This window comes from Temnothorax longispinosus, chromosome 9 (genome assembly GCF_030848805.1).
Source record: "Temnothorax longispinosus isolate EJ_2023e chromosome 9, Tlon_JGU_v1, whole genome shotgun sequence".
Taxonomy (NCBI): domain Eukaryota; kingdom Metazoa; phylum Arthropoda; class Insecta; order Hymenoptera; family Formicidae; genus Temnothorax; species Temnothorax longispinosus.
Genome location: NC_092366.1, coordinates 11391315 through 11415503, shown reverse-complemented (window position 1 = coordinate 11415503; position 24189 = coordinate 11391315). Strand labels below are relative to the sequence as shown.

At 37.0% G+C, this 24189-nt stretch overlaps 3 protein-coding genes and 1 long non-coding RNA gene across 6 annotated transcripts; 2 read left to right on the top strand and 2 right to left on the bottom strand.

Moving 5' to 3' along the window:
- Window positions 1-1092: 1092 nt before the first annotated feature.
- LOC139819168 (uncharacterized) lies at window positions 1093-2373 on the top strand. Its single transcript, XM_071788366.1, has 2 exons — window positions 1093-1267; window positions 1442-2373. Exons 1-2 carry the CDS (start codon window positions 1093-1095, stop codon window positions 2260-2262), a joined length of 996 nt encoding a protein of 331 aa, XP_071644467.1. The 3' UTR covers window positions 2263-2373.
- A 131-nt stretch (window positions 2374-2504) lies between these two features.
- Window positions 2505-8860, top strand: LOC139818595 (uncharacterized). Its single transcript, XR_011733458.1, has 2 exons — window positions 2505-2696; window positions 7649-8860. It is a non-coding gene; the product is annotated as an uncharacterized lncRNA (long non-coding RNA).
- Window positions 8608-23997, bottom strand: LOC139818592 (uncharacterized). Of its 2 annotated transcripts, none has more exons than XM_071787360.1 (4): window positions 23707-23997; window positions 11015-11345; window positions 10247-10804; window positions 8608-10166 (listed from the first exon to the last, which is right to left on the bottom strand). In XM_071787360.1, the coding sequence occupies exons 1-4, from the start codon at window positions 23839-23841 to the stop codon at window positions 9466-9468; spliced, it is 1725 nt and encodes a 574-aa protein (XP_071643461.1). In that variant the 5' UTR covers window positions 23842-23997; the 3' UTR covers window positions 8608-9465. The 2 variants fall into 2 exon arrangements, with proteins under 2 accessions (XP_071643461.1, XP_071643462.1); XM_071787361.1 differs by lacking the exon at window positions 23707-23997 and adding an exon at window positions 21195-21669.
- LOC139818593 (proteasome subunit beta type-2-like) lies at window positions 12551-13641 on the bottom strand. Of its 2 annotated transcripts, XM_071787362.1 has the most exons (4): window positions 13482-13641; window positions 13108-13300; window positions 12941-13017; window positions 12551-12865 (listed from the first exon to the last, which is right to left on the bottom strand). In XM_071787362.1, the coding sequence occupies exons 1-4, from the start codon at window positions 13516-13518 to the stop codon at window positions 12798-12800; spliced, it is 375 nt and encodes a 124-aa protein (XP_071643463.1). In that variant the 5' UTR covers window positions 13519-13641; the 3' UTR covers window positions 12551-12797. The 2 variants fall into 2 exon arrangements, 1 of the variants encoding a protein (XP_071643463.1); XR_011733456.1 differs by having other exon boundaries at window positions 12941-13226; window positions 13482-13637.
- Window positions 23998-24189: the final 192 nt, after the last annotated feature.

Below are 24189 nucleotides of genomic sequence, written 5' to 3'. Positions count from 1 at the left end.
ATATATATATATATATATATATATAATATATAATATATAATATATAAAATATAATTTGTGTAATTTATTTTGCAATAAAAATGAGCTTTTTAATATAAATAATCAAAATCTGTAAATTAACATACGGAAAAAACAATACGTTTTATCAATAAAATCCATGTCATGGCATATAGAAAAAGGAATTTATTTCGTATAGAATGCAAGAAAAAGATTCACAAATTTCCTAATTTTAAATTAAATTAATATTTAATATAGTTGCAGTCGGGATATGGAGCGGAAATATGGGGATGGAGAGAAAGGGAGGGAATGGAAAGGATGGAAGAAAGGTATATCAGATGGATCTTGGGAGTAGACGGGAGAACACCGTGGTATCTTGTTAGGGAGGAGTTGCAAAGGGGGAAGTTAAGAGGGAGAGCAGGGATGAGGGCATGGAGATTTGAGAAAAAGTTAGAGGAGGGTAGAGGAAGTGAACTGGCGAGGTTATGTTGGGAAGAGCTGAAGGGAAAGAAGAAGGAAGGGAAAGCAGGCTCAAGCTGGGAAAAAGAGAGAGAAAAGTTCTTCGAAGACAGAGGAGTAGAGCTAAAAAAGTTGGAAAGGCTGAGAGGAGATGGTGGAGATGAATGGTTTCTTAAGCTGTTTGGAGGAGATAAGGAGACGCAAAGGAAAGAGAGATGGAAGAAGATCGAGAAATCAGATAATAAATGCTACAAGTTAATAAAAAGAGCCCGGGACATTTTTAAAAGTGAAGAGCAGTTTTCCCATGCTACCGGGCGCGTCCACAGGTTGCGGATAGTGGAACGTCCAGGGAGAGTATCCCTTTGGATAGTCGTGAATAACAATCGGAGACTCTGTCTCTGGGCGGAATAAGCGATCGCGGACAAGGGAATCAAAACCCAAAACCACAATGGAAGAGAGCAGTATAAATAGATTTACCCCAGGAGGTAACCCAGAAATGGGGAATCCTCCCACTTCCTCAGAAGTGGCTGAGCTCTGATCGGATTCTGAGGGGGGGGCTCAATATTGCTCGATTCAGAGGACCCGACAGTGGGACACTTGGCTGTCGGAACCACTCCACAAGCGTCAAGTGAGACAATGGAGATTGATACTCCGGCAGGCGGGGGAGGTCCGGGGAGTATCTCATCTCGGCTGGAGAAAGTACAGATCGACAAGGCGACAGATGACGAGCAATCGCTTAAAGGTAGCAGTGTTGACTACATGGACTCCGACGCTGAGAAGGATTTTCTCGACTCAGAGGCCGACACAGCTTGTTAGGAGGAAGCAAAATCCAAGAAGAAAGAAATGACGGCAGCTCAAAAGGCTAGGAAGCCTACAAAAATGCCCTGTCATTTCTGAAAAAGATGAGCAGCAAGAAGGATGAAGAACTGACCACCAGGGACAGGGAGCTCATCAAAGTGAATAAGAAGAAGTGAATAAGAAGAAGTCTCCAAATTTGAAGCCGAACATCAGCAACAAAAATTGGAGACGATCACCGAAGAACATAAGGTAGCAAGAACTAAACCGGCAAAAAGGCTACAGAGGTCTAACGCTACGGTGGAATCTCCAGAGCTGGACAAACCCAATTTGCCACCTTCCAAAAGGAAAACGGTAAAAAGGGTGCGATCGGGCAACGGAGAGGAAAGCGAAGCGAAAAGGGTCAAACCCTCGATAAGCTTTGATTCGCCCGAGAAATGTCGGATTGCCATCATAGATCGTTCTGATCCGGATGGCAGGATGACGGCCGAAAGGTGGATGGAGGTGGAGTCAAAGATCCTGCTGGCCATAGCCGAGCTGGATAGCGACGGTTGCGAGGAGGTTGACTTCGACGGGGCTGACTGGCAGAAGGGAGTCAATGTCGTTGGATGCAGCAACAGAAAGTCACGCGACTTTCTAACGCAAGTCATCGACGGCTGCGGCGAACTCTGGCAGGGGGCCCAACTTGAGGTCATTCAGATGTCGCAACTGCCGCTGAGAAAGAAAATCTCACTGTGGATCCCACCTCCGGTTCTGGAGGGGGACGACACCGTGGTGAAGATTTTGGGAAAGCAAAACAGAGGCCTGAAGACCCAAAGCTGGAGGATCATCTCATCGGCTAAGAGCCAAAATGGCAAAGAAAAGGACTTCGTCTTTACGATCGATGGCGAGTTCTTGGAGTCTCTCAGGAAGTCAAAAGGAAGCATCAAATTCGGCTTGGGTGCGCTGAAAGCGAGGCTTTCAAATGACAAGAGCAGCGAGACGGCTAGGATTTCGGGTCGTTCAGATTAATCTGAATCACTGCGAGGCGGCCACGGAGGATTTGATGCTGCTCATGACTGAAGAGAATGTGGACGTAGCTCTGGTCCAAGAGCCTTGGCTTGCAAAGGACAGGGTTCGAGGACTGAGGACTAAAGAGTATACCCTGTTACATTCTCAAACTGCAGGTAAGAAAAGAACGTGTATAGTGGCAAAAAGATCCCTAACACTCACACTACTAACACAATATAGCACAAATGACCTGACCGTGGCAACCTGCGAGAGCCAGGGGAACACAAAGCTTCTTTTGGCTTCCTCATACATGCCATACGATGAAGCTGAACCACCACCGGAGGCCGTCCAAAACCTGGTACTTGAAGCCAGGAAGCAGGGCAGACAACTGGTGATAGGATGCGATGCCAACGGACATCATATCCAATGGGGAAGCAAGGGCATAAATGAGAGAGGTGAGTCAATAATGGATTTTATTCTCACAAATAACCTGACCATTTGCAATAGAGGCAATATACCGACTTTTGTGAACAAGGTTAGAGAAGAGGTGATAGATCTGACCTTGACCACAGGCGACGAGAGGTTGATAGTTGAGGACTGGAGGGTTAAAACGATCCTTCTCAGATCATAGGAGAATCCTGTTTAGTATAAACCGCGCGGTCCCAATTAGCAAGCCCTTTAGGAATCCCAAAAGAACGAATTGGGAAATGTTTAGTAAACTCGTGGAGAGGTATGTGGATGGGGGACCAAGGGTCCAAATGTCAGAGTACCCATCAATCGAGGGAATAGAGATTTTAGTTAGTGAATTAGAAGATGCATTAATGAGAGCATTCAAAAAATCTTGCCCTGTTAGCCGCTCGCGCAAGGCCACCAAACTTTGGTGGAATTCCCCATTCCAACTAAGGACGGAAACAAGGAAGCTCTACAACCATGCAAAAAGGAACAAAACAGAAGAGAGCTGGGAAAAGTATAAAACCAGTTTTAATGAGTTTAAGTATAAGATAAGAGAAGCAAAATGGGAATCATTTAAGGAGTTTAGTGAATCCCTTGTGGATACTAACGAAGCTGCAAGGCTCAGAAGGGTGTTATCGAAGGATCCAGTGATCCCAAGTAACATCATGAAGCCGGATGGCTCGTGATGGCTCGGCCGATGGACTGAATCCAACAGCGAGACCCTGGATCTTCTTATGAGCACCCATTTCCCTGGATGTGGGAACATCAATTACAAAGACGTAAGAAAGGATAGTTCCCGCAAACAGGGGGAATTGATGACCCCGCAGAGAGAAAAATGAGGGTGGAAAAGATCATCACAGAGGAGAGAATACTATGGGCGGTGCATTCTTTTGGCCCGTACAAGTCTGCGGGTTTGGATGGGATACCCCGCGAAAAACGATCTAATATGAATCTAACTAAAATCATATTAAATCATATTTAATTTAGGTAAAATTCAAATTAAATCCAGATTTTATATTAAAATTATATTTGTTTAAATACAGTTTTAATTTGTACTTATTAAAATCAGTTATGTAGATTAAATATGATCCACAATAAAATAGGGCTTTAATTAAAATTTAATTAGATCACTTATGTGGATCATATAACACTTCGAATCGAATATGGTTTTAATTTGTATTTAATAAGATAACTTATGTGGATTATATATGATCCAGAACCATACATGATGCAGAATATTTATATATAAGACTTTAATAAAAAGTTAATGTGTTCTGTATGCGACTTTTACTCGATTCAATTGCGGCTTTAACCCTGCAAATTTGGTTCTAATTTGATTCTTATTAAAACGTATTTTTGTTTAAATAATGTTTAAATAATATTTGCGGTAAAATTTGTTTCTTTATTTGTCGAACTTAACATGTAAAATATTTGATTCAAATTAAAAAAAAAATATATAGTCATATAAGATTATAAATGATCAGATCAGAATATTGCATCTCAAAGTATCCGATAGATGGCATTCGATGTGATCTGTTTCTCGTAATTAAAATTTGACAAAGAGTGTTATAAGATAACGGTATCAAGAAGACACGACACTGTCTCGCGTTATTCTCGCGCGATGCTGTCTCGGAACGACACAATTTTTGTATCAGTTATATCGTGAAGTCCACTCTTATAATAAAGTAGCACGCTTAAAAAATAAAATTTTATATAATCTTGTTTAAATTTAAATTGGTATAAATTTAAATTTAAAACAAAATTATATAAAATTTTAATAAGATCAAATAACATTTATATATGACAAATTTGACTTATATGATTATATTTGACTTATATGATTATATTTGACTTATTTGATTTATATTTAACAAATTAATTTTGAATTTATTACCATATTTAATCCACATTTAGCAAATTAAAACCATATTAACTCTGCATTTCCTTAGGTCTGTGCGGCTGATTTTGCATATTTTAACAAAGCAAGGTCCAGTTTAATCCATATATAGATTAAATAAGATGGAGCACTTTAATTTGATTTAAATATGACATATTTAAATTATAATTGATTTGCATATTCGATTCTAATAAGCTTCTTAATAAATTCATATAAGCTTTTAATACGGTTTTAATACAATCGTTTTTCGCGGGACTGCCTATCATGTTACAAAAATCTCTGAGCAGCATCATTGGGATGCTAAAGAAAATCTTCGTAGAATGTCTTGAATTAGGCTACATACCAAAAAGATGGAGAGAGGTAAGAGTGGCGTTCATAGCCAAGGCTGGCAAACCGAGTCACACTACGCCAAAAGATTTTAGGCCTATTAGTTTATCGTCGTTTCTGTTGAAGACACTAGAGAGACTGATAGACATGCATATAAAAGAGACTACAAATATAGAAGATCTGTGCGAAATGCAACATGCTTATCTCAGAGGTAAATCAGTTGAAAGTGCACTACACGTGGTTGTCGGAACAATTGAAAAATCCCTCAGGGACAAGGAATACACCTTGGCTGCATTCCTGGACATAGAGGGAGCTTTCAATAATGTCAAAACTGAATCTATAAAAGAGGCCTTAGAAACATTGGGGGTAGAGCATATGGTCACAGAGTGGGTGATAAGGATGCCGGAAAGCAGAGTTATTACCTCTGAAATAGGAAACAGCTCTACTAGTAAGAAGGCAACAAAAGGCACACCGCAAGGAGGAGTGATATCACCGCTACTGTGGTTGATTGTGATAAACAAGATCCTAACAACCTTTAAGGAGAAAGGGATCAAAATAATAGCATATGCAGATGATGTAGTCATACTGATCACAGGCAAATACTTGTCTACAATCAGTGAGATCATGGAGTCTGCGCTAAAAGAACTATCAAAGTGGGCAAGAGAGAACGGCCTAGGGGTAAACCCAAGTAAGACCGAGCTCATTCTGTTCACGAGAAAGTATAAAATACCCAAATTCACACCCCCAAAATTGGAGGGAAGGGCACACTTTCAAAGGAAACTAAATACCTCGGAATCATCCTAGACTCCAAACTCTCATAGAAAAGGAACGTGGAGGAAAGGAATAATTGCTTACTATGCATTTAAGAAAATGTTTGGAAAAAAATGGGGTTTGATGCCGCACATCATACACTGGATGTACACTGCGGTAATAAGACCGATCATTACATATGGAGCTTTAATCTGGTGGGAAGCCATGAATAAAGAGGTAAATAAAGAGCCTCACCAAGGTGCAAAGGCTTGCAGTCCTGGGTATCACAGGAGTGAGGAATAACACAGCACAAGCTGCATTCGAGGCAATTCTGAACCTACAATCACTCGATTTGTACGTTAAAGGCCAGGCAGCAAAAGGAGCCATAAGGCTTAGGGAGTCAAATCTCTGGAAGCCGACTAACTATGGACATTCAAGAATACTGGACGAGATCGGAAAGCTGAGTGGTAACAAAGGACCAAACTTATTGAATAATTTAACGGACTACTTAGTTGTCAGGTACAACTTTGAAGGGTGTGTTAACATACACATCCCCTCCAGAGAGGACTGGGATGATAACTCAGTGATAAATGAACATGAGACATCAGTCTATACTGATGCCTCCGTAACCAAAACGGGCACAGGCATTGGAATCTACTCTGAGGCGCTCAACATCCAAAAGTCATACAGACTAAAGAATGGCTGCCGCGCCATACAGGCAGAAATCTGTGCAATAGGGGAGGCAGCTAGGCTAATCAGGGCAAGCGGCAAACCATTAGGAAATGTCATAATTTACTCTGACAGTCAGGCTGCGCTCAGAAGTATTGCATCAAAATCGGTGAGATCAAAGGTAGTGATGAGTTGCCAAGAAGCACTGTCCTGGATCCGCGGCGACGGGGTCGGTCTGTGCTGGGTCCCCGGCCACAAAAATGTGGTAGGGAACACAGGCGCGGACGGACTGGCAAAGCTGGGGGCGAGGGGAAACGGTGCGGAGGTTATAGACTCCCCACTACCACCGATCAGTTCATTGAAGGATGCCATAGAGAAAATCACATTGGAGAAACAAAAAGAAATTTGGCAAAACCGGAACGATTGCGGTATAGCCCGAAATCTATGGCCCAAGATAGACAACAGTAGGACTGGGCAACTACTGAAACACAAGAAAAACCTGGTTCACATAGCGGCGGGAGTTATCATAGGAAACTGTGCGGTCGGAGTGAACCTCCAGAAATGGAAAATCACAAATGACAACTACTGCAGAGAATGCAGCGAGGAAGAAGAAACAATTGAACATCTGCTGTGTCGGTACCCAGCCATAGTAAACCGACGTTTCCAGATAATGGGACAGGAATTTCTGGATGGATTGGAAGACGCAGCAGAGATGGAGATTAATAAAATAATGAACTTCGCACGGAACTGGAAATGTTTTCGGAGCGAGGTGGTAAAGAAGGGTTAAGGGTTAATAGTAGGGTATCACAATGGACCTCAGGTCTCCGAGTGAACGGTCACCATAGATGACCACACCCTTTTACCTAACCTAACCTAATAAAAGGAAAGGGTATCCCGGGATATCTGAAGAAGGAATAGGGAGAGAGCAGATGGAGAAGGGTGGCGAGATTTAGATTAGAGAATGAGATGAGAGAAAGCAGTTACTGGGAAGTGGAAGAGAAAAAGGAATGTAGGTTATGTGAACATAAGGAGGAATCGTGGGAGCATGTATGGGAGGAATGTAGGAGATGGGAATCAGGAAATGGAAGTTGGCAGGAAGCGGTGAGATGGGTATTGGATGAGGAAGGAGGAGGAGAGGAATGGATAATAGAACTAGAGGGGGAAAGAATGGGAGGAAAAGAGGAGTCGGAGGAGTTAGAAGAAGGAGGAGGTGAAGAGGGAAGGAGAGAGTGGGGAGAAGAGTAAGAGAGAGAGGGGAGGGAGTGGAAAGTAGAGAAAAGGAGAAGTGAGTAATTAAAGTGCATGTTACAGATTATCCAGGATGGAGCGCGAGGGGAGATCAATAGCAGAGGCAGTCGAAAGGATTGTGGAGAACAAAGTAAGAAAGATGTTGAAGGAGAGGAAGGAGGACGATAGAAAAAAGGACGAGAGGATAGAGGAGCTGAAGGAGAAAATAAGGAGATTGGAGAGAAAGGTTGAAAGATTGGAGCAAGATAGAGGCAAAAGAAAGAGGGAGGATAGCGTGGAGAGTGGGGCGGGAAAGAAGAAATGGTGGGCAGGGGAGGGCGAAAGGAACGAGGACGAATTAAGAAAGAGGAACGTGGTTATAAGGGTCGAGAAAGAGAAATGAGGAGGTAAGGAGTCAAATTGGGAGAAAGTGAAGGAGCTCTTCACGGAAGGGTTGAGGGTGAAGGTGATGGTAAGAGAGGTGATAGTTGTGGGGCAGAGAGAAGTTTGGCTGACAATACTGGTAAAACTGAGAGATGAGGAGGAGAAGTGGCGGGTGTTGGAGGCGAGGAGAAGGGCAGGGAACAGTATAGGGATAAAGATACATAAAGACAAGTCGGTGGAAAGGAGAGATAGAGAGAGAGAGAGAGGAGAGAAAAGAGAGAGCGGAAGGGAGAAGAGAGGTGCACAGGAGTACAGAGAGATCGGAGGAAGAAGAAATCTCAAGTAGGATGGAGGAGAAGCTGCTTATGAGCTCCGATGATGAGGAGAAGGCCAAGAAGAGAGAGTGGGCTAAATAGGGAAGAGCGGAGACGGGAAGGACGGAGTCACGGCAGAAACGGAGGAAGAAGAAGAGGGGTGAAGAGGATTACGGGGAGAGAGGGTAAATGTTTGTGAGGTCACAAATAGCCAGGCATAGGGAAAAGAATCGCTGTAAGAGGTTTGGGTACGTTCCTCATAAAAACGCCTTGTAAACCCTACGGGGAAATGCAATAAATATCATACATATAGTTGCAGTCAAGAAATAGAAGCTTTAACCATACTAAAAATTGATAATTATATTTTACTAATATAATACATTTGATACAGTTATTAAAATATCACATGTACATAATTGTTTTAAATATAACTGTTTTAGTTTGTAACAGTTTTGTTATAAATTCAGTCACTTCTTTTTGAAATTATTAGGTAATTAGTTAATAACTTAGTTAATGATACTGAATTCAAAGTACAGAGAATTAAGATAATATCAATGACTAGATTACAGATCAATGAAAAATTTAAAATTAACAATTTAAGTCATAATACTATGTAATACATATAGGAAATATTTATTTGATTAATTATTTATGTAACTGATGTTTATGCTTGATTTAAACTTTGTAAAATGATATCATTGCTGTAAGAGCCTATTAAAATTAATATTTTTTAAAATAAAACGTTCTTAAATTTTCCGAAGAACATATTTGTTTAAAACGCAAAACTTTCTTGCATTTTATATAGTGATAAATATATAGATAATAATTATATATAGTTTGATTCAAGGCACTATTCTAAGTACAATTAAAAAATACAGAGAAGAAAATAGTTAATGAATAATAAAATATGAGAATAATTGGCGTTTTTCACAATTTGATTTCAGTTAAGAAATATATAATTTTAGAAACTATTTACGTAATGAAAAATTAATGAAAAAAGTGTATCAATATAATATTAAAAAATTAGGAAAAAATTAGTAAAATTTATGTCTCTTGAATAAATTAATTAATAGTTTTTGATAATCCGTTTTTAAAAACACATTTTATCTAATAATTTACAATCGCAGACCAAACTATCATTAAGTAACAGAATGCAAGTATAATCATATGTTCAATATAAAATATGAAAATGTTACAATAAAACTAAACACTTCCGTGTATTAAATCAGATATTATGGAATCCATTTTTATAACTTGTACTTTCGATATTAATGCTTTCATTGAGTCTGTACTGTATGAAGACCAATAACTTATCAGTTCTGGAAATTCATTGTTATCGATGTACTTGACTTTGATAGAAGTAAATTGTTTTCGTAAATTTAAATTTGGTTGACAGTTAAGTTTATGACACAATTGCATTATATCGCATTGACTAGTATTAAGAGCTTGAACATATGTATAATTTGCAAAAACTATAAGAACTCTTTCTATAAACATTTGTTCCATAACAGGTGCTTTCTCTGTGTACTCCAACGGCAAATCCATCCACTGCCAGAACTTAATGGCAAATCCAGAAGTGTAAGGTTTACTTGAGGTCACCAAAAATACTGGCTTTGATGCAAATGTATTCGAACTCACATAATCCCATATAGTTATTGGTTTGTTTGTTAATCTCTGCAAAGTTAGATTTATATTGGTACGGCAAAATTGTCCTGGACATACTCCTTCATTTTCTACAGTCAAATGGTGATAAGGAGTAGGCCTCCAACTATATTCATCGTCATATGATTTTATTATTTCAAATAATCGTGGCAATGCTGCTGATTTTGAGGAAAATTTCTTATGTATTTGTGTTATATTTAACTTATGAAATAATCCTTTCAAAGATATGAATCTTGTCACATCTGCAACAAGCAAGCACTTTTTAATAATATAAATGAAAATTTTACAAACTGAAATATAGGAAAGTATTTAAATAACATACGTTTTGCATTGTTATCATAACAATTATAGGATATATTGCCATTAGAAACAAGATTATATATATCAATAGAAATGCAATTAATTGCATAACGTTCCAATAATTGACCAGTTTTGCCAGATAAAAAAACCAGGGATGATACATTTGCATTGTCTATTGCTACACTTAATAAATCTTCAATATTATCCGCATCAATATCTGGTATAATAACTGGTAATTTAGAGAATGTGTTAATCGTGGAACTCCAATGAATTGTTCCAGCAATTGGTTCTATGCTAATGAGTAGACCTTGTTCACCAGCGACAATGCAATCCGGTTTTCCAGATTGATCAATATCAATACTAGTACAATCTATAATAGCAGGTAATCGTTTTAATGGAACCAGCCATAATGGTAATCCATTATTTCCTTGCATTGATATAACACCTCCTCCTTTTGGAGGTATCTGTCTTTGATGAATGATTTTATCTCTTATATCATTTTTTCTATATTGTTCACCATGAAGAAGAAATATTAAATTATACGGAGATCCAGGTACTACAGTAATAGGCCCATATATTTCTGTATTTAATAAAAAAATTATAAAAGTTAATATAATAAAATTACATTATTAAAGTATAAAAAGTAGCTTTGATATTTAGTCAAATAATTATTAATTGTTAATGCACATATCATAGAATAAATAATCTATTTATCTTTACATTTATTTATTCTATTAAGGAATAAAGATAAAAAATAGCAATAAAATATAGCTTACAATAATGAACTCACCTACATCTTGCAAAGTTTTATCCCATGATATAGGCGAATGTGATTCAATAATTGACGAACAAACCATTGAACTGTCACAAGGTAATACATACAAAAAAATAACTATTGTAATAATGCATAATAATATCGACACAAATAAACCGAAACGCCTAATTGGTGATATATCTTTTCTTTTCCAAAAATCATTTTGCTTGTTTCCTTCAATTACCATTATTGGAACATTGTCTTGATAATATTTGATTGTGTTTTGTCTATTTCTTGTGTTATTCTCCAGATTATGTGTTTCGTCCAGTGGACAAAATGCGCCATTTTCATGATTTGAATGTAATTCCTGAACCAAAAAAGAATTAGATATCAAATAAAAATTTATATAAAAATATTTATAGGTAATCCCCAGATAGCAACCCCAGATAGCCAAATGCTGTGAGTTTACTGTCATGTTGGCAACAATCGTTGATGCAACTATTTTGACAAACTAGGGACAAGGTGAGACAGCATTATGTCTGTCGGGTTGAACTCACACGAATTCTAATTCTCTTCACGGCAAATTGAGAGCAACATGTTCACACGGATTTGTTATTCGTAAAGAGATGATTTGTGACAGCAACTTGACGACAACTCGTTGTCATCCACGATTAACGGCATATTGATTGCAATTTGAGGGCAACTTCCCAGGCAACAGCGTCACGTGATTTTCACGTCAGTTTATGATCAATCGTTACGTCAATTATCCTTTTATAATTATGTAATAATAACGTAAAAATGACAGGAATAAGTCCCAGACCGATGACGACATTTCAAAACGTTAAAAAACGTGATCTCTTTATGACCTTTTTAGCTTTTTAATGACGTTTTAATAAGAGGATTGTAAAAATTAATTTTATATACAAAAGATTTGTTATATAATATATACATTTTATGTATTGTGTTTATTTAATTATTATCAGTCTTCAAAAATAAAAGTACCATTAACTAATATAAGGTTACATCAATCTAAAAGTGTGCCATACTTTATTATAAAAGTGGACTCCACGATACAACTGATATTAGTTGTGCAGTTCCGTCATTTATATATCGTTCATATACTATCGTTCGTCATATTTTAAATACGAGAAACAGAACCCATCGGATGCTATCTATCGAATCTGAAATTATTTGCACAATCTTTACAAACGTGTGACAATTTCATATTGTCAACACTTTGTTAGGAACGACCTACAATTAAAAAACTTCATAGCGCTTGAAGACATATATACGCAATAACGGATGGAAATCATATGTGTGTGTGCGCGCGCGCGTGTGCGTGTGCGTGTGTTATTGTTGCCATAGGCCTAGGATAAGATAGACGGAGCGTAATGTGCTACTAATATGGACAAGGGGGGTAAGGATAGCGCGGGCAGGGAAATAGACCCAAGTCTCGGCAAAGTTCGGTTAGACTCGGGGACGTTCGGACCACGTTACGCGCGCGTGAATTGAAGTTGTCGCATATGACGATCGCGAACGTCAAATTCTGCAAATAAAAAATAAATATCCAAATTCTGCATATTTACCGTAATTACAACCATATATGCAATTATAATCACTGATATTTTTATTATCAAATTACAATTAGATCATTTATTCCTATGATGGAAATATTTTTCCTACGAAAATATATAAAGTGAATGTTTCTTTTATTCTTTAGCAACACTTTCCACAACAAAGTTCTTAGCTGTAATTGGCTGCTTATCTTTAATCCCATGCTTAGATATCTTTTAAACTTTGAAATTTGGCAAATTAACGATTAATCGCTTCTGAATGTCTCGAACGCATATTTCTTCAATAATGCATATGCCTCTTCTTCGATACAATCTACAAGAAACGTTTCTATTTAATATCTTTCAGCTGTATTCTATTAATTTGTTCGCTGTCTTGTCAATGCCTCACCATATTTGTGATATCTGTCTAAAACAGATGTGGAGAACATCCCGCCATATCCGTGAGTCGCGTAAGGAACTTTCACGCTGGACGATAAGTAACCGATATAATGTATAATTCTGGTCCTGAATTGTTATCATATATGGTCAGTAGCATATTGACAAGGTATGGAGTACCTATTGTTTCTAAGATAATCGGCTGTAAGATTTCTCCTTGTGAAACAAGCCGCAGCTTTGGGGGACAATTCGTAGTCATTTCGCATCAGCTGAATATTCTTCCCAATGTATTCTGAAAACTGTATTGTATTGCCTGATTCTCTGAATATTGCCAAGACAAGTTTGTCAGAGATCTTGTGGATTTTATGTTCATCTGTTCATTCAAGAAACGTTTGTTAAAAAATAATATAATAATTCGTAATGATTTGCATAATAAATAATTCTATATCTGCATAATTTATCAGAATCATTGTGATTATTATTTAATTGTTACGACGGCAACTCCAATGATGAGGGTTTCGTGGTAATGTAAAACGTGCAGATAAACATCTTACCGCTTTTCATAACTATAGTAGATTGTGTAGTTGTCATATCCGTCGCAATTAATACGAAATCTGTACACTAAATGCCAATTAAGCACTTCATTTCCATGATACGCTTCTGTATTCTAGGTTATGGTATTCACCGTCCGGAGAAATCAGGGGGGACAAACTTCTCTCTTGTAAGAGGAGGAGACACTTTCGCAGCGCCACCTGGCTCTGTCCCTCCGGAAACAGAGAACTAAAATAGGTCACGTGACGAGAGTGGGGAGTAGATGCCATATTCGAATTGGGTGTGCGAGAGCGTGTACATATCAATACACAACTGTCTTCTTCTTCTCTTTCGGCCAGGGGGGACAAACTCGCTGGATTTTTGGGCGACGGACGTGGCAGTACGGGGGGACAGCGATAGAGGCAGCACCGTCGTTCCTTTCTCTTCTCCTCTCTAATCCCCTCGTCAACAAACAGCAAAAGCGCGGCTGAGTACAGCTGAGCTCATCCTATAGGCACTTTATGCTTTTGAACACCTATGAATTATGCCAGGAAAAAATGCCTGATTATGCCTTCATTATGCGCAAAAAATCTAGTGATTATGCGCCAATTATGCGGGCTAGATCCGCTATTTATGCGCGATTATGCCTTTGTTAGTTTATTTATTGTTATTGAGAGCTTTATCCTTGAGTTTTAACAATTCTTTTCAAATAAAAATCAAAAAAATTTTTTATTTTAATGTGTGAGAAGGAAAGGACGATGCATGCATAACAAAAATAAAGTGTTGGATATTAAAACACATATAATTACTCAATAAAACACAGAATGCTTCAACACAGTCAAGTCAGGATCGGTGTATCAGGTGTGGTGCATTGAACGGGGACTTTCAATTGAAATCTGAATAAAATAATGAAATGTTTTGCTGTTCCTCTACAAAACTGGGAAGCTTGGGAGAGCATAGGTGGGATGGTTCTCAGAACGGTGGAGTGTGGGTTCTTATCACATTGTAGTGAACAAATGGACAATCGCTGTATTGGTCAGGTTTTGATAAAATCTTGCAAAAGGGTAACGTGGAGCGCAGCATGGGATTTATATGTCGTCCGGATTGTCGCCGGAGTGCATGCGGGCCATAGTGAGTTTGCTGTTACATGTCTACAAGTCATTCATATGCCTGTCTCTAATGTAGATAGTGAAAGAGCTATTTCTGCCTATGGAGATGTACTAAGTCCTAAGCGATGCAGACTGAAAGCGGACAATACAGAAATTATGGTTTGCATGTATTTTGGCGATGATCTGGACGACATATAAATCTTATGTTGCGTTTTATGTTACTTTTTTGTAAGATTTTATCAAAACCTGATTAATATAGTGATTGTTTATTTGTTTATTACAATGTAATAGGAATTTACATTCCATTGTTCTGAGAACCATCTTACTTATGTTCTCTTACAATTCTCTTAAGTTTCCTAGTTTTGTAGAGGAATAGTAAAATATTTCAATATTTTATTTAGATTTTAATTGAAAGTTTTTATTTAATGTACTATACCTGATACGAGTGATACGCTAGTCTTGACTTGACTGTGTTGAAGCATTCTGTGTTTTATTGAGTAATTATATGTGTTTTAATATCCAACACTTTATTTTTGTTATGCATTGTCCTTTCCTTCTTACACATTAAAATACAAAATTTTTTGGATTTTTCAGCGTTATTTTTTGTGTCATTATATCCATATTTTACGTCTAATAAATGATAAAATAGAAACATAATCCTCGAATCCGTATTTTAAGTGAAAAAATGGACTTTTTGCGGCAAAAAACGGACTTTATGCGATAATTATGCGAGAACCGGGTTATGCTGCGCGGGGGGTCTTATTATGCGTTATTATGCGACTGAAATCTATCCATACTAAGTGTGTACTATGCATAATTATCAAAATTAGAGCTTAAGAACAATTTTTGACACATTATGCTATTATGCTCAAAGCATAAAGTGCCTATCTCTTAACATGGATAATTAATGTCGCGCGCCGATATAGGCTGCGTTCGGGGAGCGCGCTATTAGCGCTATTGCATCGTTCTATCTTTATCGCTCATCAGGTGTAAAACAAGGATAGAATAAGCAAATAGCGCTGATAGCGCGCTCCCCGAACGCAGCCAATGTCACGCGTTGCCTGGTCGCCTCGTCAACTCGGCATTCACGAGATCCGAAATCGCATAGCCAATAGCCGAAAGAGAAGAAGAAGACAGTTGTGTATTGATATGTACACGCTCTCGCACACCCAATTCGAATATGGCATCTACTCCCCACTCTCGTCACGTGACCTATTTTAGTTCTCTGTTTCCGGAGGGACAGAGCCAGGTGGCGCTGCGAAAGTGTCTCCTCCTCTTACAAGAGAGAAGTTTGTCCCCCCTGCTTTCGGCTATTGGCTATGCGATTTCGGATCTCGTGAATGCCGAGTTGACGAGGCGACCAGGCAACGCGTGACATTGGCTGCGTTCGGGGAGCGCGCTATCAGCGCTATTTGCTTATTCTATCCTTGTTTTACACCTGATGAGCGATAAAGATAGAACGATGCAATAGCGCTAATAGCGCGCTCCCCGAACGCAGCCTATATCGGCGCGCGACATTAATTATCCATGTTAAGAGATAGGCACTTTATGCTTTGAGCATAATAGCATAATGTGTCAAAAATTGTTCTTAAGCTCTAATTTTGATAATTATGCATAGTACACACTTAGTATGGATAGATTTCAGTCGCATAATAACGCATAATAAGACCCCCCGCGCAGCATAACCCGGTTCTCGCATAATTATCGCATAAAGTCCGTTTTTTGCCGCAAAAAGTCCATTTTTTCACTTAAAATACGGATTCGAGGATTATGTTTCTATTTTATCATTTATTAGACGTAAAATATGGATATAATGACACAAAAAATAACGCTGAAAAATCCAAAAAATTTTGTATTTTAATGTGTAAGAAGGAAAGGACAATGCATAACAAAAATAAAGTGTTGGATATTAAAACACATATAATTACTCAATAAAACACAGAATGCTTCAACACAGTCAAGTCAAGACTAGCGTATCACTCGTATCAGGTATAGTACATTAAATAAAAACTTTCAATTAAAATCTAAATAAAATATTGAAATATTTTACTATTCCTCTACAAAACTAGGAAACTTAAGAGAATTGTAAGAGAACATAAGTAAGATGGTTCTCAGAACAATGGAATGTAAATTCCTATTACATTGTAATAAACAAATAAACAATCACTATATTAATCAGGTTTTGATAAAATCTTACAAAAAAGTAACATAAAACGCAACATAAGATTTATATGTCGTCCAGATCATCGCCAAAATACATGCAAACCATAATTTCTGTATTGTCCGCTTTCAGTCTGCATCGCTTAGGACTTAGTACATCTCCCTAGGCAGAAATAGCTCTTTCACTATCTACATTAGAGACAGGCATATGAATGACTTGTAGACATGTAACAGCAACTCACTATGGCCCGCATGCACTCCGGCGACAATCCGGACGACATATAAATCCCATGCTGCGCTCCACGTTACCCTTTTGCAAGATTTTATCAAAACCTGACCATACAGCGATTGTCCATTTGTTCACTACAATGTGATAAGAACCCACACTCCACCGTTCTGAGAACCATCCCACCTATGCTCTCCCAAGCTTCCCAGTTTTGTAGAGGAACAGCAAAACATTTCATTATTTTATTCAGATTTCAATTGAAAGTCCCCGTTCAATGCACCACACCTGATACACCGATCCTGACTTGACTGTGTTGAAGCATTCTGTGTTTTATTGAGTAATTATATGTGTTTTAATATCCAACACTTTATTTTTGTTATGCATGCATCGTCCTTTCCTTCTCACACATTAAAATAAAAAATTTTTTTGATTTTTATTTGAAAAGAATTGTTAAAACTCAAGGATAAAGCTCTCAATAACAATAAATAAACTAACAAAGGCATAATCGCGCATAAATAGCGGATCTAGCCCGCATAATTGGCGCATAATCACTAGATTTTTTGCGCATAATGAAGGCATAATCAGGCATTTTTTCCTGGCATAATTCATAGGTGTTCAAAAGCATAAAGTGCCTATAGGATGAGCTCAGCTGTACTCAGCCGCGCTTTTGCTGTTTGTTGACGAGGGGATTAGAGAGGAGAAGAGAAAGGAACGACGGTGCTGCCTCTATCGCTGTCCCCCCGTACTGCCACGTCCGTCGCCCAAAAATCCAGCGAGTTTGTCCCCCCTGGGAGAAATGTGTCAAATGTGTAATCGAACAAACAGCGCATGCCAGCGCATCCCCTCCACATGCTGCCAACGCACACCAAAGCGCGAAGGCACATCCGTGTGCTGTCGAGTCGGTCGAGCGTCCGAATGTTTCCGAGTCTAACCGAACTTTGCCGAAATTTGGGTCTATTTCCCCTCCCGCGCTATCACCTACCCCGCAGGCTTACGCTCCGTCTATCTTATCCTAGGTCTATGGTTGTTGCCATCATGTTTGCGCTATGATGCTCAAGATGGAACAACGAATCATTGGGTGCGTTCAGCCGATACTCCGCTAGCCTAGCAATCGTGAGCAGTCGCTCGTTTTCGCTCGTTTCCTCTCCTTTGACCCAATGGATTAAAAGGAGAGGAAACGAGCGATTGCTACGCTGCTCACGATTGCTAGGCTAGCAGAGTATCGGCTGAACGCAGCCATTCATTGCTGTCATGTTGCAGACAACATAACGTACCAGTATTGTAGATCGTTTGGTCTCGAAATTGCGTCGACTGATTGCATGTATAAGCAGTCACGTAGCTGTATTTGTAACGTGTTCTATTTTGATGTCAGCAAATTTACAGCAAATATATAACAACACATGCAATACATTAGTTTGCTCAATATGCTATATCACGCTTGGCTATTTAGGACGTGTCTGCATTGTTGCTAACATGTTGCCGATATAAGATAGTATATGTGTTGCTACCAGAATTTGTGGCAACTGAGTCTGCATTTGTCAGCAAGTTGATGCCTTCACGATATAACAATTTTGTATAGCAACTTGCCAGCAATTTGTTGGCAACTTATACTGCGATCTAAAATCGTCTGATTAAAAATTCGAGCTAGCTGTCATGTTGCTGTAATAATTCATAGGATCACACAATGCTAGCAACGCGAAGTAAATTTGATGCTGTTCTCTTGCCGACAAATTGCTGGCAATACATATATTTAATGTTGCCTGCGTGTTGCTTCAAATATTAAATTACTCGAAATTAATTGAAGCAAATATACGGCAAGTTGCCAGCATCATAAGCAATCACAGGTTTGCGCGATTTTGCTCAGACACGCTTTGCTATCTGGGTCATAATAAGTAATATCATCTATATAGATACATATTTATTTATATAATTTACTCAATATTTTGACCTAAATGATATATATCAATTTTGGTAAGTATTCAATAAATAGATAAATATTATAAATACAATATTCACTAAATATTATAGTCTATATAAATGTATTTCAAATGTTATATAAATATATTTATAATAAAAAATAAAATATATTTATAATAGGATTATTATGCATATCAGATCAAATAATTTACGTTTGTAACTTAATCATTAAGATATTTTATATTAAATATTTATGCAAATGGTAGAAGAATAGATTCTTGAATATTTATATTTATTTAAATCTTGGAGAAAGGTACATATAATTTCTATATTATACTGATCCTTTGTTATATATGTATGAAACATTTTTGCTGAAAATGCTTTGTTGAAGAATTATCAAGGTGCGTTTTTTAAAATGGGACACCCTGTATATATATATATATGTATATATATATATATATATATATATATATATATATATATATATGTATATATATATATGACCCCAAGAAATTGAATATTTTTTAGAGAAACTAATACCATTCTTTAAAATAAAACATTTTTTGTAGGAATTACACATGAGAAATTAAAACAGATTTTTTTTTACAAAAAATAATACGTATAATTTTATAGTAATTATAAAGGAGAGGGGCTTCTTCACCGATTTGGCTGAAACTTCACAATTTTGTGTATTTTGGTGCGTAAAATATGAATCTATAAGTTAAAATTGTCGCTCTCAATTAGGAAAAAAGTTATTAAATACTAAAGTTGACAGTTGCGTGGTTAAGATGTCTGTCATTTATTATACTTTGTATCTATATAGACTTTTCAATATGCCAATTATTTTCTGCTTAAAAAAAAAACATAATAATTCTATTTCAATTTCTATTTATAATCCTTTTTAACCATTTAATTCAATATATTGTTGCGCCCGTGCTCGACACACGGTAGAGGAATCGCGGAAAGCTCCAAAGCGCGCTCCTTGACAACGAAAGTTTAAATTGTTTATTGATTTTCTGTCTGACGGATTTTTGGAATCCGGACGCGTTCCGTTACGAGTTCTGAATAAACGCATTTCTCCAAGTATCCCTGTGTTCCCTTTCCTTTCGCGAGTTCCGGAGCGCGCTTCGCAGCTTTCCGCGACTCCTCTACCGAGTGTCCAGCACGGGCGCAACAATATTATGGCATATTCAGTAAAACAAAAATGCATATTTTCCCCAAAAAATTAACAATTTTTGTTTTTTGTTAAAGCAGAGAATAGTTGGATCAACCATATTCGGTACCTACAACAAAACTGCATATTTTCTAAAGAAAATAATTTGTTTTTTGTTAAAGCAAAGAATAGTTGGATCAACTCTGCTTTAACAAAAAATATGAATTATTAATTTTCTTTGGAAAATATGCAGTTTTGTTGTACTAAATATGCCATAATATATTGAATTAAATGATTATAAAAAGATAATAGAAATAGTTGTTGTTTTTTTTAAAGCAGAAAATAATAATTGGCATATTAAAAAGTATATAAATACAAAGTATAATAAATGACAGACATCCTAACCACGTAACTGTCAACTTTAGTACTTAATAACTTTTTTCCTAATTGAGAGCAACAATTTTAACTTATAGATGATTCATGTTTTACGCACCAAAATAGACAAAATTGTGAAGTTTTAACCAAATCGCCCACACAGCACAACATGTTTCAGAAAGCTTTCCGAAAGATAACTTGGAAATTAATATTGAAATGTAAAATTGAAATCATTCAAAAATATTTCTGAAACGTTTTATCAAAATAATATATTATTAAAAGCTTTTCAAAAGATAACTTGGAAATTAATATTGAAATGTAACATTAAAGTCATTCAGAATATTTTGAAACGTTTCATCGAAATCATTTATGACCCTTTTCACAGAAATATTTCTGAAATATTACGAAACATTTCAGAGAAATATTTCGTACGTAATGTCTAAAATACGTATCATTGAAAGCAAAACTTGCGAAGGATAACTTGGAAAATAATATTGAAATGTAACATTGAAATTATTCAGAAGTAAAAACGGAGAAGTAAAAACTTGAATCGCCAGTGAATAATTAACAATTAGTAAAAGAATTATGTTTGACCCAACTGTCAAATTTTATTGTTCACAAAACGCTACGTTTCGACTGCAGATTTCGATCCTTTTCAAGCGTATAGAAACTCATAAATATTATTAGTCTGACATAATGTCCAAACTACGCCGAATCTAAAAACTAAACATCAAAAATTGTGGCACGCAACAATATAAGTATAAGTCCAAAAACAATTATATAAATCAAAACTTACATATTTGTGCGTTAAATTCACAGAAGTAAAATACAATTAAACGGGATTTTTGTTATTCGTTTATGTCGAAGGGCATGTTTTTACATGAAGGAGGTAGAATTATGTTTCTTTTATGATATGTTCGTAGAGAGCGTTAAGATTCTCCGTGTCCTTTTGTAAATTAATGGTGTCATCAAATTTTTTAATAAAAAATATCTCCGCTAATTCCCTCTTTTTAATCTGTCTCTCCTTATGTATTATTTTTGGTTTTCCCCAATCAAAATCATGCCCACAGGATGTTTGATGCTCACGCACTACAGGACCCCTATTCTGTAACTCTAACGACAGTGTCGGTATCGTTATGTCGTCGTTGCGCAGCTTTTTTTCCATATAGTATGGGGACAGCGCGTGCCACTCTTAGCCGCTAGAGGCGCTAGCAAAATTGGAGACGCACCGAGCTGTCACCGCGAGTACCGAGCATATCGTTAACGAGAAAATTTGTGTACATAAACGTAAATATTTCGGAATTTTTTAACATGCCGGGAATGTGTGTGGCATATAGATGTAAAAATAAGGGAGAGCATTGGTTCCCGAGGGACAAGATGATGAAAAAACGGTGGATCATCACTGCTATAAAACGCGAGGATTTATGTCCGAATACAAATTCGCGACTAAACATATGTTTCATTATATGTCTATTAATTTCATTGTAAACTCACTACTTTCAAAGCCGGTGGTAATATAATCCTCAGGTCTAAAGTGCTTTGTGCACAGCGAATTTGTATTCGGACATAAATCCTCGCGTTTTATATGCAGTGATCTATCGTTTTTTCATCATATCTTGTCCCTCGGGAACCGATGCCCTCCCTTATTTTTACATCCATATGCCACACACACATTCCCGGCATGTTAAAAAATTCTCCAAACCTCTCTACTCATTAAACGTAAACATTATGACACGTCTCCATTTTCGGTGCTGCCCTCTGCGCTGAGCTTGTCATCTCGCCGTCCCCATACCTGCGCAACGACAACGTAACGATACCGACACTGTCGTTACGAGTTACAGAATAGGGGTCCTGAATGCTTACTCGTCGGTTTTCTGATATCGTTCTGGTGTTCTTTGAGACGTGTGCAAAAATGTCTTTTTGTCTGCCCAATATACGTAGCATTGCAATTTTACATCTCTACGAACATATAAAAGAAACGTTATCTCCTTCTCTGTTTCCCTCTCCACGCCCTGGCTTTTAATATTGACGTCGTTGGTTTGTTTATTACTTGTCTGTTCTCTCGTCAGTTAAACTTTTACCACCGCACGGCTCTTACATGCCCTTCGACATAAACGAATAACGAAAATGCCGTTTAAATTGTATTTTACTTCTGTGAATTTAACGCACAAATATGTAAGTTTTGATTTATATAATTATTTTTGGACTTATACTTATATTGTTGCGTGCCACAATTTTTGATGTTTAGTTTTTAGATTCGGCGTAATTTGGGCATTATGTCTGACTAACAATATTTATGAGTTTCTTTACGCTTGGAAAGGACCGAAATCTGCAGTCGAAACGTAGCGTTTTGTGAACAATAAAATTTGCCAGTTGGGTCGAACATAATTCTTTTGCTAATTATTCAGAAGTATTTTTGAAACATTTCATCAAAATCATATATCATTGAAAGCTTTCCAAAAGATAACTTGGAAATTAATATTGAAATATAACATTGAAATCATTCAAAAGTATTTCTGAAACGTTTCATCGAAATCATTTATGACCCTTTTCACTGAAATATTTCTAAAATATTACGAAACATTTCAGAGAAATATGCAACGACGTCGCTAGGCAGCGCAATAATGGTAAGACTAACTCGCAAGTAAATTTCAATTGGAATCTAATATAAGCAGGCCTCCGGCGAAGCAAAATCATGACTATAATCAAGAATATGATTTATAAAGAACAGGAAATTGTTCCAGATCACCCTATACAGAGTGATCTGGAACAATTTGATATGAGGAGAAGTATCTGAAATATTTCCCATATATTTCTGAAACATTTCAGAGATATTTCCGAAACATTTCAGAGATATTTTTGAAGCATTTTAGAGATATTTCTGAAGCATTTTAGAGATGTTTCTGAATTATTTCAGAAATATTTCTGAAGCATTTCAGAGGTATTTCTTAGGCATTTCAGAGGTATTTCTTAAGCATTTCAGAGATATTTCTTAAGCATTTCAGAAATATTTCTGAAGAGCATTTCAGAATTATTTCAGAAATATTTCTGAGATTTCAGAAACATTTCTGAAATCTCAGCTTGGCGGACATTTTATATTTCTGAAACATATCTGAAATACGTCTGAAATGTTTTTTTAAAAGGTTTCATATTTTATTGACAGCTTTTTGAAAGCTTTCTGAAATATTTCGGTGCTGCGGTGAGAAAGTCCCTCTCCTTCATAATTACCAATTTTATTAACTTGTGCATTGCCGTACTATATTTTACACACACTAATAATAATTATCGTGTAATATATACTGTCTCACCGCTATCGTAGTATTGTCGACCTTGTAAACAATATCGTTAGGTCGGGTTAAACGTTCCTCCTCATCCTCGGTATCGGTATTGCTTATACTTTGTGGAAGAGGAGTATAACCTTTGCCACTATGATCAATCGACATGTCAAACGAATATCACGTTCTTGTAACGTAACTATTTCTCTCTTTCTATGACAACATAATTAAATCATAATTATTGCTGTCAGTATAACGAACTAACTTGGGCTAACTCTGAATTGATCTTAGAGACTTCACGTAGTGGAAGCTCGAAGCTCCGAATGCAAGGCTGTCAACGTTAAAAAAATTAATTTTTGATTCTCATGCGTGCATACCGTAGGTGCGTTCCGAAATGTACTGATTTTTTACTAAGCACAGAGAATGACTGATTGGCTGCGTTCTGCCGATACTCCGCTAGCCTAGCAACCTCATAGAAGTTAGCCGGACAATTTCGACTTACGATATTTTTTTTTT